Raw genomic sequence first — 18,834 nt, forward strand, 5'->3', positions numbered from 1 at the left:
ACAATTGCTGTCATCTACAGATTAGTGTCACTATAACATTCACGAACTCTACCTTTCGACAGACATATGTTTGACAGATACACGAACAGGAACTTTTACTGTACATCACATTACAGTGTTTATTTTATTTGCCATTTTCACATTAAAAACAAAGGATATTCAGCTAATATATCAATTTGTCTGGCACAGCAAAGATCCACTTAAAGTGAAAAAATCAATACAGTGTTGCCTTGATCCCTGTTAACTCCACACAAAACAAAGGAGGAAACATATTTACATGAAAATATTGAAATATAATTGTCAATTGTCATAAGTACACTAAAATATAAAAAATGAATATTTACTTTTGGCAGTCATAATTTCAAAAATGGTTCAAATGGCTCTGAGCACTATGGGACTTAACATTTGAGGTCATCAGTCCCCTAGAACTTAGAACTACGTAAACGTAACCAACCTAAGGACATCACACACATCCATGCCCGAGGCAGGATTCAAACCTGCGACAGTATAGTACTTGTTTGATTCTTATGACATTTGGTGTATACATACACACAAAATTCAAGCTTTCGCAACAAACTGTTGCCTCATCAGGAAAGAGGGAAGGAGAGGGAAAGACGAAAGGATATGTGTTTTAAGCGAGAGGGTAAGCAGTCATTCCAATCCCGGGAGCGGAAAGACTTACCTTCGGGGGAAAAAAGGACGGGTATACACTCGCACACACACACATATCCATCCACACATATACAGACACAAGCAGACATATTTAAAGACAAAGAGTTTGGGCAGAGATGTCAGTCGAGGCGGAAGTGCAGAGGCAAAGATGTTGTTGAATGACAGGTGGGGTATGGGTGGCGGCAACTTGAAATTAGCGGAGATTGAGGCCTGGTGGGTAACGGGAAGAGAGGATATATTGAAGAGCAAGTTCCCATCTCCGGAGTTCGGATAGGTTGATGTTGGTGGGAAGTATCCAGATAACCCGGACAGTGTAACACTGTGCCAAGATGTGCTGGCCGTGCACCAAGGCATGTTTAGCCACAGGGTGATCCTCATTACCAACAAACACTGTCTGCCTGTGTCCATTCATGCGAATGGACAGTTTGTTGCTGGTCATTCCCACATAGAATGCATCACAGTGTAGGCATCACTATTATATTAATATCATTAATTTGAACCCAACAATTACGTTTGTTGTTGTCACTGTTGCATTTCGAAATCTTTCCTGTCATCTTATTTTATCTTTGTGTTTTTGCCAGTAGTTTCACTTTGTATTCACCTTCTCCTTTTTACTGTAATCTGCTATACAATTTTATCCCGCCTATATATACTCAATAATACGTAACCCACTTCCAAACCATAACCAAAAAAAAATTTTTGCCGCTTTCAACACTACCACTGCAATAAAATCCACCGTTTCTAGTTCACAAACAGTTCCTTTCACCTTTTAAACAACCATTTTGGCTATTTCTAATAACTTTCGCTTTATTTCCATTTCCGTTTTTCTCACATCACTGATAATTTTTAGGCGCTTCCCACAGGTTTTAACGTCATTATTTCTTCGTCAGACAATTGTTAGCCTCATTTCCATATTCTACCACCACAAAACCACTCCTTTTAATACATTACACGCAGTTTTTTCGAAATTTTCCCGAATTTCTCTGTCCTTTAACGTGTTTTGGCGGCAACACAACCACCTAACCTTTGTGCACATCGTTGTCTACCAACCCAAGTCCAACATAGCCCAGCTGTAACCAACACCTTTTCGCCTTTTTCACACCAGATCTCCAGTTACTTTCCAGTTCACCTTTATCTCTCCCCATATATTTTGATTTTCATTTTCATTTCAGCCTCATGGTACACTTTCCTCCTTCTAATACCATGTCACCCTCACAACACCCCCACAACGATCCCATTAAGTTTTATTTACATTCCCTCCGCAAACATGCCTTCGCCCTAGCCAGATTACGCTCCCATATTCTATTTTCTCAGGCTTGTCTAACATTTGGCATCACCCCCAAAGGCCTCACACTTAAAAGTTCCCATCTCTGGCTGCAACCCTTCCTTCCATCAGTCCCTATACCAGTTCCAAACTGAACAATCCATTGCCCTCACCCACCTAATCCTTCATCTTCACATCAACTTAGCCAATGAACACACCCGTCAACTCCTATCCTTAGTAAAAGTCCTTAATCTTTCCTCTCCCACATCCACACCGGCTGTTCAGAGCATCCTCCTACAGGCCAACCGCAAATTAGAACAGCATGCCACCCTCCACCTCAAAGAACTATCCAATCTCCTGGTTTCCCACCTCCGGAAAGGCAACTCACTCACCCTTCACAACCTTTCCAGCAAACCTCAACCTCCTCTCATTGCACACAAACCCAGTCTCTCCCATCTACTCAATCTCCCACTTCCACCTCCACTCCCTCCAAAACCTCAAAATTCCAATCAACACAATCTGGAACCACAACACCCTAATTCAGTAGTTAACCTTTCCTCCAAACCTCTCTCCCAATCCGAAACCTCTGTCCTATCCAAAGGCCTCACCTTCAGCCCCACTTCCAGATTCAACCAAACAGCCCTCGTCAAAGATTTGCTGTCCTACTCTCGTACTCTCTGCTGGAAATATCACTTTGCCACGAAGAAAAATGATCCTAATCCTACTCCCAATGATCCAACTCCCCAGGACACTATCCAAATTGAACCCTGCCTGGAACAGTTCCGTCCTCCGTCGCAGTGGGACCCACCTCCTCTTCCTCAAAATCACCCTCTCCAAACCTTCCAGGAATTTCTGACTTCCAGCCTTGCATCTCAATCCTTCCTAAAAAACCTTAATCGTACTCCCAACATCACCACTGCTGAAGCCCAGGCTATCCATGATCTGAAGGCTGACCGATCCATCGTCATTCTTCCGGCGGACAAGGGTTCGACGACCGTGGTACTTGATCGTTGGTAGTATGTGGCTGAGGGACTGCGTCAGCTTTCAGACAACACCACATACAAAGTTTGCCAAGGTAATCCCATTCCCGATGTCCGGGCGGAGCTTCAAGGAATCCTCAGAACCTTAGGCCCCCTGCAAAACCTTTCACCTGACTCCATCAACCTCCTGACCCCACCGACACCCCGCACCCCTACCTTCTACCTTCTTCCTAAAATTCACAAACCCAATCATCCTGGCCGCCCCATTGTAGCTGGTTACCAAGCCCCCACAGAACGTATCTCTGCCTACGTAGATCAACACCTTCAACCCATTACATGCAGTCTCCCATCCTTCATCAAAGACATCAACCACTTTCTCGAACGCCTGGAATCCCTACCCAATCTGTTACCCCCGGAAACCGTCCTTGTAACCATCGATGCCACTTCCTTATACACAAATATTCCGCACGTCCAGGGCCTCGCTGCAATGGAGCATTTCCTTTCACGCCGATCACCTGCCACCCTACCTAAAACCTCTTTCCTCATTACCTTAGCCAGCTTCATCCTGACCCACAACTTCTTCACTTTTGAAGGCCAGACATACCAACAATTAAAGGGAACAGCCATGGGTACCAGGATGGCCCCCTCGTACGCCAACCTATTCATGGGTCGCCTAGAGGAAGCCTTCTTGGTTACCCAGGCCTGCCAACCCAAAGTTTGGTACAGATTTATTGATGACATCTTCATGATCTGGACTAACAGTGACGAAGAACTCCAGAATTTCCTGTCCAACCTCAACTCCTTTGGCTCCATCAGATTCACCTGGTCCTACTCCAAATCCCACGCCACTTTCCTTGACGTTGACCTCCATCTGTCCAATAGCCAGCTTCACACATCCGTCCACATCAAACCAACCAACAAGCAACGGTACCTGCATTATGACAGCTGCCACCCATTCCACATCAAACGGTCTCTTCCCTACAGCCTAGGTCTTCGTGGCAAACGAATCTGCTCCAGTCCGGAATCCCTGAACCATTACACCAACAACCTGACAACAGCTTTCGCATCCCGTAACTACCCTCCCGACCTGGTACAGAAGCAAATAACCAGAGCCACTTCCTCATGCCCTCAAACCCAGAACCTCCCACAGAAGAACCACAAAAGTGCCCCACTTGTGACAGGATACTTTCCGGGACTGGACCAGACTCGGAATGTTGCTCTCCAGCAGGGATACGACTTCCTCAAATCCTGCCCTGAATTGAGATCCATCCTTCATGAAATCCTCCCCTCTCCACCAAGAGTGTCTTTCCGCCGTCCACCTAACCTTCGTAACCTGTTAGTTCATCCCTATGAAATCCCCAAACCACCTTCCCTACCCTCTGGCTCCTATCCTTGTAACCGCCCCCGGTGTAAAACCTGTCCCATGCACCCTCCCACCACCACCTACTCCAGTCCTGTAACCCGAAGGGTGTACACGATCAAAGGCAGAGCCACGTGTGAAAGCACCCATGTGATTTACCAACTGACCTGCCTACACTGTGATGCATTCTATGTGGGAATGACCAGCAACAAACTGTCCATTTGCATGAATGGACACAGGCAGACAGTGTTTGTTGGTAATGAGGATCACCCTGTGGCTAAGCACGCTTTGGTGCACGGCCAGCACATCTTGGCACAGTGTTACACTGTCCGGGTTATCTGGATACTTCCCACCAACACCAACCTATCCGAACTCCGGAGATGGGAACTTGCTCTTCAATATATCCTCTCTTCCCGTTACCCACCAGGCCTCAATCTCCGCTAATTACAAGTTGCCGCCACTCATACCTCACCTGTCATTCAACAACACCTTTGCCTCTGCACTTCCGCCTCGACTGACATCTCTGCCCAAACTCTTTGTCTTTAAATATGTCTGCTTGTGTCTGTATATGTGTGGATGGATATGTGTGTGTGTGCGAGTGTATACCCGTCCTTTTTTTCCCCCTAAGGTAAGTCTTTCCGCTCCTCGGATTGGAATGTCTTTCCGCCGTCCACCTAACCTTCGTAACCTGTTAGTTCATCCCTATGGAATCCCCAAACCACCTTCCCTACCCTCTGGCTCCTATCCTTGTAACCGCCCCCGATGCCTTGTAACCGCCCCCGATGCAAAACCTGTCCCTTGCACCCTCCCACCACCACCTACTCCAGTCCTGTAACCCGGAAGGTGTACACGATTAGAGGCAGAGCCACGTGTGAAAGCACCCACGTGATTTACCAACTGACCTGCCTACACTGTGATGCATTCTATGTGGGAATGACCAGCAACAAACTGTCCATTCGCATGAATGGACACAGGCAGACAGTGTTTGTTGGTAATGAGGATCACCCTGTGGCTAAACATGCCTTGGTGCACAGCCAGCACATCTTGGCACAGTGTTACACCGTCCGGGTTATCTGGATACTTCCCACCAACACCAACCTATCCGAACTCCGGAGATGGGAACTTGCCCTTCAGTATATCCTCTCTTCTCGTCATCCGCCAGGCCTCAATCTCCGCTAATTTAAAGTTGCCGCCACTCATACCTCACCTGTCTTTCAACAACTTCTTTGCTTCTACACTTCTGCCTCGATTGACATCTCTGCCCAAACTCTTTGTCTTTAAATATGTCTGCTTGTGTCTGTATGTGTGGATGGATATGTGCGTGTGTGCGAGTGTATACCTGTTCTTTTTTCCCCCTAAGGTAAGTCTTTCCGCTCCCGGGATTGGAATGACTCCTTACCCTCTCCCTTAAAACCCACTTCCTTTCGTCTTCCCCTCTCCTTCCCTCTTTCCTGATGAGGCAACAGTTTGTTGCGAAAGCTTGAATTTTGTGTGTATGTTTGTGTTTGTTTGTGTGTCTATCGACCTGCCAGCGCTTTTGTTCGGTAAGTCACCTCATCTTTGTTTTTATATATAATTTTTCCCACGTGTAATGTTTCCTTCCATTATATATATATATATATATAGGGAAACATTCCACGTGGGAAAAAATATATCTAAAAACAAAGATGATGTGACTTACCAAACGAAAGCGCTGGCACGTCGATAGACACACAAACAAACACAAACATACACACAAAATTCTAGCTCTCGCAACCAACGGTTGCCTCGTCAGGAAAGAGGGAAGGAGAGGGAAAGACGAAAGGATGTGGGTTTTAAGGGAGAGGGTAAGGAGTCATTCCAATCCCGGGAGCGGAAAGACTTACCTTAGGGGGAAAAAAGGACGGGTATACACTCGCACACACACACACACACACATATCCATCCACACATATACAGACACAAGCATGCATTGTCATAATCATTTTATCTCATCTTCATCACAAAGACTTGAAAGTTGCTGAAGTGGTGTCAAATAGAAACATTTGTACCACGTGGCTGAATAACTCCAGATGAAGTTTTGTGGCCAACAATGCCATATGATCATTTTACTTTATTAGGTACAGTGCAGTACCAGTCCGTAATATTCTTGTAGGCCTTTACATTTCTGTGAAGGCATCTAAGATGTGAAACATTTTGTTTGCATGTGTACATGTTTTCTGGTATATTATAAACAAAACGTTTCTACTTTTTGCAGAAGGCCACCAAGTTCTCAGGTGAAAAGCACTGAAGTTCGCTGCACAACCTGTGGTGATGTGTTTCCAAGCCATGATGAACTAGAAGAGCACAGAGAAGGTGGTTGTGGTGGTTCAGAAGTGACTGATGCATCTGGAGGTGATGGAGTTTCTGATCAACCAGCAGCCCGCAAAAAGTGGGAGCCAAAAGTGTGTACTGAGTGTGGCAAAGAATATCGTACCAACTACAAACTTCGTGAGCATATGCGACGACACACTGGTGAACGACCATTCCGCTGCTCTTCATGCCCAAAAGCATTTCGCTCTAAAATTGGTTTAGCTCAGCATGAAGCTCGCCATACTGGAGAGTTTGAGTTCAGCTGTGACACTTGTGGGAAAGGCTTCCAGTGCAAATCATACTTGATTGTGCATCAACGAGTTCATTCAGATGAAAAACCATACCCCTGCAGTACATGTGGACGGCGATTCAAGATGCGTCAGAGCCTTTTAGATCACCAAAATAGACACCTCGGGGTGAAACCTTACCTTTGTGAGACATGTGGTCGTCGCTTCGTTACAAAAGGTCTCTGTAAATCACATCAGCGTATTCATTCTGGTACTGACAATCGTCGTCATCCCTGTAGTGTTTGTGGAAAACTCTTTGTCAGTAAATCCTATCTTGCAACTCACTTGCGGATACATACTGGGGAAAAGCCATTCATGTGTGAGGTCAGTGTATCTTTAATGAAGTTTTGTTTCTGCCATTATGTCACTCTTATTGTATATTTTTTCAGCACAAAAATTATTTTTAAGGACTGTATTATATACATTACTTATCTAGAAGATAGAATGGCTTTCTGGTATTTATCTTCTGGATGCAAAATTCTATTACTGTCGATATGCATATTTCAAAGTAGAGAAAACTTTTGTAGCTTCAAGAACTGTTATATCCCTCCAAAGAGAGATAACACAGATCCAAGGTTGGGAGAGACCCAACATCCATTTGCACTACTGGAATGTCACCGTCTGAAGGTAAGTATTGTCATTTTATTCTGTAAGCCGACCAAGGCATTCCTTGAAGCATTTCAAGGCAAAAGTAAAAGTATGCAAGTGTGTATTTATTGTGAAACGAGGAGAGTTTTATGAGATTACAATGACAAGTATGAGAAGAACCAACTTTTTTGTTTTTGTTTTTATAGCTGAGAGGTAGTGTGTCCATTGTCATTCAAACTCTGTTGCTCCAAGTGTGAACCATCACTGTAGTCTAGTGCTTAACATCTTTAACTACTAATCTAAATAATTCTTGTTAGACCCCAGCAATTGCTAAACTACTTTTTATTTTATTTTATATACTCATAGCTGTGCAGTTAAAACAGATAACCTCATTCCATGTTATACTTGTTAAATGGAAGATGGTGAAGACATTATATGTTCAGGTGAGCCTCTTTTTTTTCTTGTGAGGGGAACTTTTACATGACACCAGAAGAGTCAGGAATGATCATTAGAATCAGGGCACAGAATGCAATAAAAACCATTGCTCCATTTACCTTGTAGCAAAAAATTTCTGTTTCAGTCTCTGTGTAAGACTGTTATAGTAAGGATTATCATGAAGAGAATGATTAAAATTACATCTACAATTACATCCATACTCTGCAAATCACTGTGAAGTATGTGGCAGTGGGGACTTTCCATAGTATCACACGTTAGGGTTTCTCCCTGCTACATTCACACATAGAGTGTGATCAGAGTGGCTACTATAAATGCCTCTGCATGTGTGTTGATCTTCTCTTTCTGGTCATTGTGGGTGTAACATGTAGGGGTTGTAGTATATTCTTAGATTACTCACTTAAAACTGGTTCTTGAAACTTTATAATTAGCATTTCATAGGATAGTTGGCTTCCATCTTCAAGCATCTGCCAGTTCAGGATTTTCAGCTTTGTATAACACAGTCCTGTGGGTCAAACAAACCTGTGACAGTTTATGCAGCCATTCCATTCTTTGTTATTGGTAAAGAAACTGATCATCCCCGAGGGCCGCTTCTACCAGTTTTTCCATTCGTCTGTAAAGAATTCGCGTTAGTATTTTGCAGCTGTGACTTATTAAACTGATAGTTCGGTAATTTTCATATCTGTCAACACCTGCTTTCTTTGGGATTGGAATTATTATATTCTTCTTGAAGTCTGAGGGTATTTCGCCTGTCTCATACATCTTGCCCACCAGATGGTAGAGTTTTGTCATGACTGGCTCTCCCAAGGCCATCAGTAGTTCTAATGGAATGTTGTCTACTCCCGGGGCCTTGTTTCGACTCAGGTCTTTCAGTGCTCTGTCAAACTCTTCACGCAGTATCTTATCTCCCATTTCGTCTTCATCTACATCCTCTTCCGTTTCCATAATATTGTCCTCAAGTACATCGCCCTTGTATAAACCCTCTATATACTCCTTCCACCTTTCTGCCTTCCCTTCTTTGCTTAGAACTGGGTTGCCATCTGAGCTCTTGATATTCATACAAGTGGTTCTCTTCTCTCCAAAGGTCTCTTTAATTTTCCTGTAGGCAGTGTCTATCTTACCCCTAGTGAGATAAGCCTCTACATCCTTACATTTCTCCTCTAGCCATCCCCGCTTGGCCATTTTGCACTTCCTGTCGATCTCATTTTTGAGACGTTTGTATTCCTTTTTGCCTGCTTCATTTACTGCATTTTTATATTTTCTCCTTTCATGAATTCAATTGGAGAAAAGAAAAATGGCAACATCAGACACTCGATTCAAAACAGTAACTTGACCTATTATATAAATCACAACTATAAATAAATACAGAACGTAAGTTACTGAAATATTAAAGAAGGAAACTCATGCTGATAAGATCATTTGTGTCTTTGTAAGGACTCCATAGTTATGTTGCTACGTAAATAAACTAAATTGTGTATAATATTTTTTATATCTGTTTCATTAAAAAATAAATCTGTTTATTATATTGCAGGATTTATCCTCTTTCATCTGGTGTATCACAACTCTGAACTTTGTGATCAATTCAGTTCTTTCAGTTTATTATAAACATTAATGGTAATAATGTTAATAGCTAAAAAGCTTCATACATGGATTTATGTTCAGTGAGCTTGCCCCATTGCCTTGGTTCCATAGTGTTGTTGGTTTTTCTCTAGCATGATTTTAATTAAAACTGTATCCGTGATGGTATTTCAAGTCATAGTCACCTTCTCCATCTTAGCTCATCCCACGACCATGTTGCTGGAACACACCCCCTTATTCAGCCGGGCAAAACTGCAATGACTGCTTGGCCATGTGGCTTGCTAGTTATTTTTACTTGTTCTCATCTCACTTGTCACAGTCTGTCTGATAGGTGGATGCCCCAACAAACAGTCACACAAACCCAGAATTGAACTGTCAGATTCAGTCCATCTTGTGGCAGTTGAACCAGCTGCTTGTAATGCTACATACCCCAATTTCATGTATCACCTATCTGTCAAGTGCTATATCAAGTAGCTCCATATTTTACTATTCACATAATGATAAATAATTCCAGTTTTACCATAGATATTTAACTGTACCAAAACTCATGTAATAATTTTGTGATCAGTAAATCAGTCAGTGGGAGCATTATCACTAAGAACATATACACACATAAATAATGCATCTAACCTAAACATGTTATTAATAATTTGTGAACGTTGAATAAGTATTCATCTGCTAAGATAGTTAAAATCATTTATTCGTATAGATGACTGTTCTGCAATTTTTTGTTGCCATCCTCGAATCTGCAAAAGGTGGAACTGAAAAAGCTATGATACAGTAACTAACATAACAGCAAACGTAATTATATCCAAAAATTTGCAATACAGGGAATAGCAACATACCAAGTTTACATCATTGCATAATCTCCTCCTTCTGTACAGTAAGTGGGGCTATACAATGTATATCCATGTTGGTATCACGAGCTAGACTAGAAGTTGGCATGCCATTAGGTACACATAAATTATTGTGCTGATTACAAGTACTCCCACTCAACATCTCAGTTTTCTTTTGAACCTTACTGTCTTCCTGCAGTCCCCATCATCAAACACCAGAACTCTGCCTTTTACAATTACGGTGCAACCATACTTATCAAGAAAATCCAGTCTAAGAATAATTTTCTGAGTAAGACCAGGCAGCATAAGGCAACCTGTCTCAAAACATTGATCCCCAAGCTTAAAATTTAACAGAATTTCCCTCTTTATTGGCTTACTGCATCCCTCAGTTGGAATCAACTCCACCAAATCTCTGCTTCTTATCTGTTGGCAGCATGATTCAGATACATCTGACATGCTAGATCCAGAATCTAATAGTACAATACTTTTTTAATAATTGATTGAGCTTTTTTGATCTGCTTCAATTTCTTCCCTGTGCTCCATATCCAGTACACAAACACTTTTACACATGCCCCATATCCAGTGTCCGGACTTTCCTTAAACCAATCCTTAATCACTTCCCTTATATCCTGTTCACTCCTTAATTCTCCAGTTTTCCGTGCCACTTTAAATTTTAAATTGTCGCATTCCTTATAAATTTAATTCTTTATGGATTGTAACATAAGATACCCAGTTATTAACATCATACTCAGCTTCTTCTTTTCCATTCAGTTATTATTGATATTCATATCTGGAACCATCTGTCTACCTTCTATAAAAAGTCTCAACTTCTTCCTCAGGGCAAAAATCAACAAAGTTTTCATTACGGCAGTCGACCTCAACTTCACTCACTAATTCATTATTACCACACATGATAGTATCTGGTGCACCCACTGGAATAGTCACAGCATTTATGTATACATCATTACTAAGGACTGGAAAAATTCGCATTTTGCAGTAAATGCAAAATAGGTATGAATTCTGCCTCAAAATGTGAAATTAGTTAATGGATGCTGTTTCATAGTGAATGTATCCAGATGACATATTCTACCAGAGATAGTCTGGAATACTTTTATTTTCAGGATATAAATATTGAAAAGGTAATCAGCTTTTCAGTACTGGTATTGTACATCATCTGGTGAAGACCGATTTGGAAAGATGACATGCGTAAGAATCTGTTTGCAAAATAAAAAGTGTATGAATGCAATGAGGTATCAATGTGCTCAGTGATCTGCTGTCATGCCAACTGTGGACTGTTGAATGGTCTTTTTTAGTTACATGCCACAGAATGCAGCATAGTACTCAGCTATGGGACCTAGCATTTTATAACAAAGAAATGCGAATGTTTGTTTTTTAGCTGAAGCTCAAAAGATGGTATAATGCGGGCACTTTTAATGTGGCAAATTAGGTGGCAGTTGTTATGAAATGTGGTTGCTTCTAACACTGCCAGAGGTCGAGGTTGAACTACTTGTTATCAATACTTTATTTATTTTTTTAGATCCATCTTTTTTAGAGCATTATATATTGTACAAATACATTTTGTTGACATATTTACAGCACATGCACAAATAATAATACAAGGGAAATGAAATAAACACTAGAGAACAATTTCTTAATTTTACAGTACATAGAAAATAATACAGTATGCAGAAGTATCAAATAAACTATTGAGATAATAAGGTAAATACAAAATAGTTTACAATTAGAAATAAATTAGGATCTCAGGTCATCCTTAGAACAGTTTTCAAATCCTGAAATATTTTAGAAAACCTTTTCTTTCAACCATTTTTCAGTTTTTGTTTTAAAGTCATTAAGTGAGACGTGATGCACCGGTAAAGGTGAAGTATTACATAATTTTATGCTCAGGTATTCATAACTAGACTGTTTTTTCTTTAATCTGGCTGTGGGCATATCTGTTTAATTTACTTAGTTTTATGGTGATGTACAGTTAATTTCAACAAGCAAGTGCGTGATAGCCATCTGTGAATGCTTTGTGTTGTACATTGCTTGTTGTTTTCTTTTCTTTTTTTGAAATAAGTGCAGTGACTAATTCTGGTTCATCATGATTTTGATTATGACCCTTCCAATATGAGACATTGTGTCATTTCTGCAGTAGCTCTGGAAGAGGAAGAGATCGGGCTTGTCTCCCCGCGCTGCTCCTCTCCTCTCTGGAGTTCAAAATTCTAGTTTGTTTATGCTCGTGGCCATCTGCCACCATAACCTATAGTGCCTGCATTCTGCACTATAGGGGTTGGAAAACAAAATCCGTAAGATTTTTAATAGTGCTGAAATTCTTCCCTGAACATTATAATAGAGTTAGTGTACACACATTTCTACTTCTACGCTACATGCCTTGTCAGTTCTATTTGTAGTGTTTGTCAAGCATGGGTCCCACAGCTATGAATACATTCAGTTCACCGCTGGGAAAATGCTGTTGGTTTTTAACAGAAAATCGTTTTGGAAAGCATAAATACAGCCCAGCGAAGGAAACAGAGGCTATATCAAAAGAAAAACGTGTTGAAGTTTTTGCAAAAGCAAACATTCCAGTCAAAACATTTGCAGCCAATGCCTTTTGTAACAGTCAGTTGTGTAGTGTGGCAGCATTTTAAATTTCTGCATGTTATAAAAAAAAGGTGAATGTGGGCATGAATTGTGCCAGAAATAGGTGCTACGTTTTCTGGACCGTAATCATTACCTACTGCTTCACTCATCTCCATGTCCACATCATTACCTGATTACCAATAATTTCATTATTATTTGGTTTGCCTTCATATCCACATCAGTACCTGTTTCTACATCTGGCAGAGCCAGTGGCTCTGTTTCAAAATTCTCAGTAATCTTCATTGAAGCAAAACCCTCACTATTTTCTTCATTATCTTCCAGTTCAACCATTTTATTTTTGTTAACCAATTCCGCAACATAATAGCTAGAATCATTTTTGTTACATTTATCAGTATTGCATGTATTATTGATATTGTTCCTCCTGTTCCAATTTCTGTAGTTATTAAACCATTCCCACGCTCTTCATTACCTGTTATTGCATCCATGTTGCATATAGCCACTTCTTTTTTCCTCACTACAGTTCTCCTCGATATTGTAATCCTGTCTGGTCCTGTTCTTTGCATCTCCATTAGTCCTCTTGTGGACCTTCAGTAGAGCTCCCATTAGATTTCTGACACTTTGCCATGAAAACTTGCTCCCTGTCTTGGGCCTAGCCTTATTTCCTCTCTCCTCTGTTAAAAATTCTCCCTTCTTTCATTATAATTCCCATTTTCTTCTGCTGCCTGTCTATCCAATTCCTACTTTGATTATTATTTCCATTCCTATATGGGGCCTTACTCACTCGTTGCTAATAGGATGCCTACAGGATGCAGCATTCTCGGAATGCTATACAACAATTCAAACAAATAACATTAGTAGTTTTATTTCTAGAAAGCAATGGACAGTATTTTTAACTTCGGAGCTTTACAAATAGTAGTCGCAAATGAGGGGCAACTTGCAACATAATTTAGAATCCTTGATGTGTGAAATGTTCACGCAAGTTTACACATGTCACTGATAACTAACACCCTCAATCCAGTGCCGATCTGAGCGGCTGAGGCCAGCAGGAGCGGCATTTATATTCCCTTCTTCTAGGTGTCGCTCTTGGTGCGGTGCGGTCCAATTCCGTGCACTATTGGCTGCTGTTTCCTCACCGCTTTCTCTGCTCTTGTGTTCTGCATCTTCATTGTTCCGGCGCATGATGACCTTCCACAATCTCCACCTTGGCTACCAACCCCTTTTCAACCTCATCAACTCTGAGATTAACTCTCTTAATCATTTTAACAGGATGCAGTAAATGTCTGAAGATGGCCTTGTAAGCCGAAAACCGGTTAGCAATAAAAATAATATTGTAGAACAAAAGCAAACTGGTGCTTTTCATTTATTATTATAATGTTGTTCTACCAAGAACTGACGGAAGATTCTGTTAATACATTTTAACAGTATTTACAACTTTGTTTGTAATCTCAGTGAATTTAATATGTTGTTGTTGTTGTCTTCAGTCCTGAGACTGGTTGGATGCAGCTCTCCATGCTAATCTATCCTGTGCAAGCTCCTTCATCTCCCAGTACCTACTGCAACCTACATCCTTCTGAATCTGCTTAGTGTACTCATCTCTTGGTCTCCCTCTACGATTTTTACCCTCCACGCTGCCCTCCAATGCTAAATTTGTGATCCCTTGATGCCTCAGGACATGTCCTACCAACCGATCCCTTCTTCTACCTCCGGAATATTTTACCCAAGAGGACGCCATCATCATTTAACCATACAGTGAAGCTGCATGCCCTCGGGAAAAATTACGGCTGTAGTTTCCCCTTGCTTTCAGCCGTTCGCAGTCCCACAACAGCAACGCCGTTTTGGTTAATGTTACAAGGCCAGATCAGTCAATCATCCAGACTGTTGCCCCTGCAACTACTGAAAAGGCTGCTGCCCCTCTTCAGGAACCACACGTTTTTCAGGCCTCTCAACAGATACCCCTCCGTTGTGGTTGCACCTACGGTACGGCTATCTGTATCATTGAGGCACACAAGCCTCCCCACCAATGGCAAGGTCTATGGTTCATGGGGGGAGGTTTTAATATGTAGCTGATCAGATTTTCCACTCACTGCACTTGTCTCATCACCAAGCTTTGGTTCCATTCCAGCTATTTCAATTTTTATGTTCTCCAGTTTACTCTCCATTTTTTGATCTATGTCTCCAACTATCTCAGATTTTATACTCCCCTTTTGTAAATTTGTCTTTTCTAATTTCTTACTCAATGTTTCAAAAATGCATTCAGATCCTTCCACTCTTCCTGGCACCCAGCCTATTTCTTCCCTACTGTCTGGCATGCCACCACTACTAATATCACTCACTGTTCTCTCTGTCCCACAATCGTGTATTTTCATGTCCATGGCTAATGATCAGAAAACAAGTTTACAATGCAGCAGCTGACTGTAATTAACTTACATTACCCTGCTGACTTATGCAGCCTCCACTGCTTAGTGTTTGGTCCAGTGCCAATGCAGTATTGCCCGCATTTTGGACCGCATTGCTCTCTCGTGTAATGCTCTGTGTAGTTGCTGTCTCTGCTGCCCAGTGCCGATGTGAAGCTGCCTGCATGTGACACCGCATCTGCCGCCTGGGGCCCATGTGCTGCCACCTGCATGTGATCCCATAAAGACGCTGCCTCTGCTGCTTGCTGATTTTGCCTAATGGCCTGCTGTACTGGTGATGTACCATGTAGTAATCATCTGCTACTGCTGTTACCATGCAGTAATCATCTGCTACTGCTGTGACTAATATGTGCTATTATGCGTAATGTGTGCACTGATTGAAGTATTACTGCTGCTACTTTTGCCACTGCCCCACTATAAAGACACTCGTCAGACCCCACGCTAACTGCGCACTACTATGGCTTGAATACTGGGACAAACAACACTGAAATAATTCACAATAGAATGGAAATGCAGTCCAATTCAGGACTAACCAACCCAACAAAGAGATTATCCTTGGGGTTCTTGCTCCAACTCCTTATGTCGTGTATCCCTTTTAATACAAAAAATTACGGTGCAGTAATATGTTGTACCAGAGTGTGGACAATGTGTGGCCATTAACTTTGAGTGTGGCTCACAATCATCGATAGAGGGTGGCCATACGCCATCTCTCTATAGCCCAGTAACATGGTGTAATAACATTAGCACCAAAATCTTATACCAGCAGTGAGGTATTAGAAAATAATTATATAAAAGATATACTGCGTTTGGAGCTGTTGATTGGGCCCGAAGGATAATAATATTGCTCAAAACAGATTGATTTTAACTTTGATGTAAACCCCTTTTAGTTTTCATAAGCACAACATATGCGAGGAAATTCTAGAATCACTCGGCCTTCCACCATTTACCGAGCGAAGTGGCGCAGTGGTTAGACACTGGACTCACATTCGGGATGACGGTTCAATCCTGCGTCCGGCCATTCTGATTTAGGTTTTCCGTGATTTCCCTAAATCACTCCAGGCAAATGCCGGGATGGTTCCTCCGAAAGGGCACGGCTGACTTCCTTCCCCACCCTTCCCTAATCCGATGAGACCGATGACCTCGCTGTCTGGTCTCCTTCCCGAAACAACCCAACCCCCCCCTTCCACCATTTCGAACACCCGATGTTTTAGATATGAGTAGGAGAAACGAATCAGCTGACTGCGCATAGTTTATTTGTATGCGCACCTCAAAAAAGAACAGCCACAAGGAAAACGATGGACACGGTGGCCGAACGGCTGCAGACAAGTGCTTGCTGTACAGTCCACAGAATTTTGTGTACAGGCAAAGAAGAGCAAGAAAAGTCTACGTAGTATTCTGTGCTCTTTAATGTCTGCGATGATTGTAAAAAGACTAGTGGACAGTTGCAAGTAGTTTCCTAAGGACACTCATGTGTAGGACTCGAATGAGAATAGAGACTTTTAAATTTTTTTCATGTCTCCATTATGATCGAAGCAAGACACATGTAAGCTATTTTGAAGAAGTGTAAATGATTCTAATGTTCGAAGAATGAGTTAACTTGCCGAAGTTATTGTTTATGAATGTTGAAAAAATATTGTGATTGAATTGAAAAGTATTCTACGAGTACACAAATTATTGCAAGAATAGAAACCAGCAACATATCTTCGGAGAAGAAGCTGTCGGGAGATTGACGTAGCGGATTAACTAGAGAAGAGGATCTGCTACACATAACGGGCAACTTAACTGAATTGAGAGACGTGTGAATCTTGCACCCCAGCACCACACTGGTTCTTGATGTTGTCCAGAGAACGTTAGAAAGTGGCGACCTAAGTGACAGGACCCAAAGATAACGGGAATTTTACAACAGAAATGGGAAGAAGATATGAGTTGCCATAGCAACTGGACATAACAAGATACGAGAACTGTTTCAAATAGTTGTATTGACTCCAATAAAGCAGTGGAAGAAAGTTGTGAGTGCAACACAGTAAAAGACTTGAGAAAGTAATAGTGAAGAAAACTGGAGAGAAGACCTCAATTTTTCGACTAAGAAGAGTGGGTGTGGAGCGTAAGCAGTCTTCACACACATACATCGCGCTGACGCTGACACAGTAACCAGCCACCGATACTGATTGCACCAGTTGCTGCTCACCGGTGCCGACTCCGCATCCGCTCGTCGATGATGATGCTGAAACCAACATTTGACGCTGCTGGTGCCAGTGCTGTCCACTGGTGCTGATTACACAGTCACTCACCTACGCAGCGAGAATTCTGCGCCGGGTGAGCATGGAAGAAAAAAACTTATTAATCTAGTAAGAAGTGTGTGGGGTGAACTTTTACTGTGTAATGGGTATAATTGAAATTAGATGCCCACAAGAGCTAAAGTCTATAGAAGCATGGACAGTATACAACCACTTGGAGAGACGTCAGAACCAGCCATGGTTATGAGAATTGCTAAAGAAAGGCCTGACTTGTCTGAATTAGTAAATTTAATTAAAGCCCAGAGTAAAGCTCTAACTAGATTAGACGATAAGTTAGAAGCACAGAGTGTAACTTCAACTGCTCAAATTGCTTCTTTAAGCGAAAAGTTAGAAGCACAGAGTGTAACTCCAACTGCTCATATTGCCTCTTTGAGGAGTGAAATAAATACTACTTTAAGTGAAAAGCTAGAAACACAGGGTGGAACTTTAGATTCTAAGTTTGATGTATTAAATGATAAAGTGGAGAATTTGCGATTAGATTTAAAGAATGATTTAAGTAATTCCTTAACTGTCCAGATGAACCAAATGTTTACTGACCTGAGCCAAAAGCAGGATGACCACTTTCAGAAGTTGACCCAGAAATTAGAATTTGACATTGAAGACAAGTGTAACAATATAGAGTCTGGATTTAGTGAAAAATTTGTATCATTTCAGAGTGTGTGTAATGTTACATTTGAAGCAGTAAAACAAAGGCTGCTACTTTGAAAGATAGTGTGGAAAGACAGGATAAGCTGATCCCTATTGTCCAATTGCAAATTGCAGGTATCAGCACTAGAGTTGATGACGTGGAAAGAAATTTCAAAGAAAAAATGGTCAACCTTGACATTATAAATGTAAGTAGTCTGGCGGAGCCTTTTGAGCTAATTGTATATTTAGCATTTACCGAGAGTATAATCTCCGGAAATGTTGTGACTGTTGCTATTTCCAAACCTAATGATACTAACAAGGTTGTAGACGACTCGTGGAAAGAATTCAAACCTGTCCAGAACAGATTAGAACATAAAATAACTTTACTTAATGTAGTGCTTCCTAGTAGAATGGTAATTGTTTTATTGTGGGGAGACTTTCACAGAAAATTTAACGAGAAGTATTGGTCCGTAAGCAATCGAGAGAGCTTAATGTCAGATCCATGGGATCTGGGTGGAGTCACATCTGTCCGCCAGGGACGTTAAC

At 41.5% G+C, this 18,834-nt stretch overlaps 1 protein-coding gene across 2 annotated transcripts in view; it reads left to right on the forward strand.

Moving 5' to 3' along the window:
- Positions 1-18,834, forward strand: part of LOC124795235 (zinc finger and SCAN domain-containing protein 2-like) — a 193,932-nt gene that overhangs the window by 128,831 nt on the left and 46,267 nt on the right. The window contains exons 5-6 of one of the 2 annotated variants that reach the window (XR_007016663.1): positions 6,513-7,218; positions 7,422-7,521. Coding sequence is in view for 1 of the 2 variants with exons in the window: in XM_047259162.1 (XP_047115118.1) it covers positions 6,513-7,218 (706 nt within the window). In the remaining variant the exon portion in view is untranslated. The remainder of the gene's footprint in view (positions 1-6,512; positions 7,219-7,421; positions 7,522-18,834) is intronic. The other variant, XM_047259162.1, reaches the window with a different exon arrangement.

Source organism: Schistocerca piceifrons, chromosome 4 (assembly GCF_021461385.2).
Source record: "Schistocerca piceifrons isolate TAMUIC-IGC-003096 chromosome 4, iqSchPice1.1, whole genome shotgun sequence".
NCBI lineage: Eukaryota > Metazoa > Arthropoda > Insecta > Orthoptera > Acrididae > Schistocerca > Schistocerca piceifrons.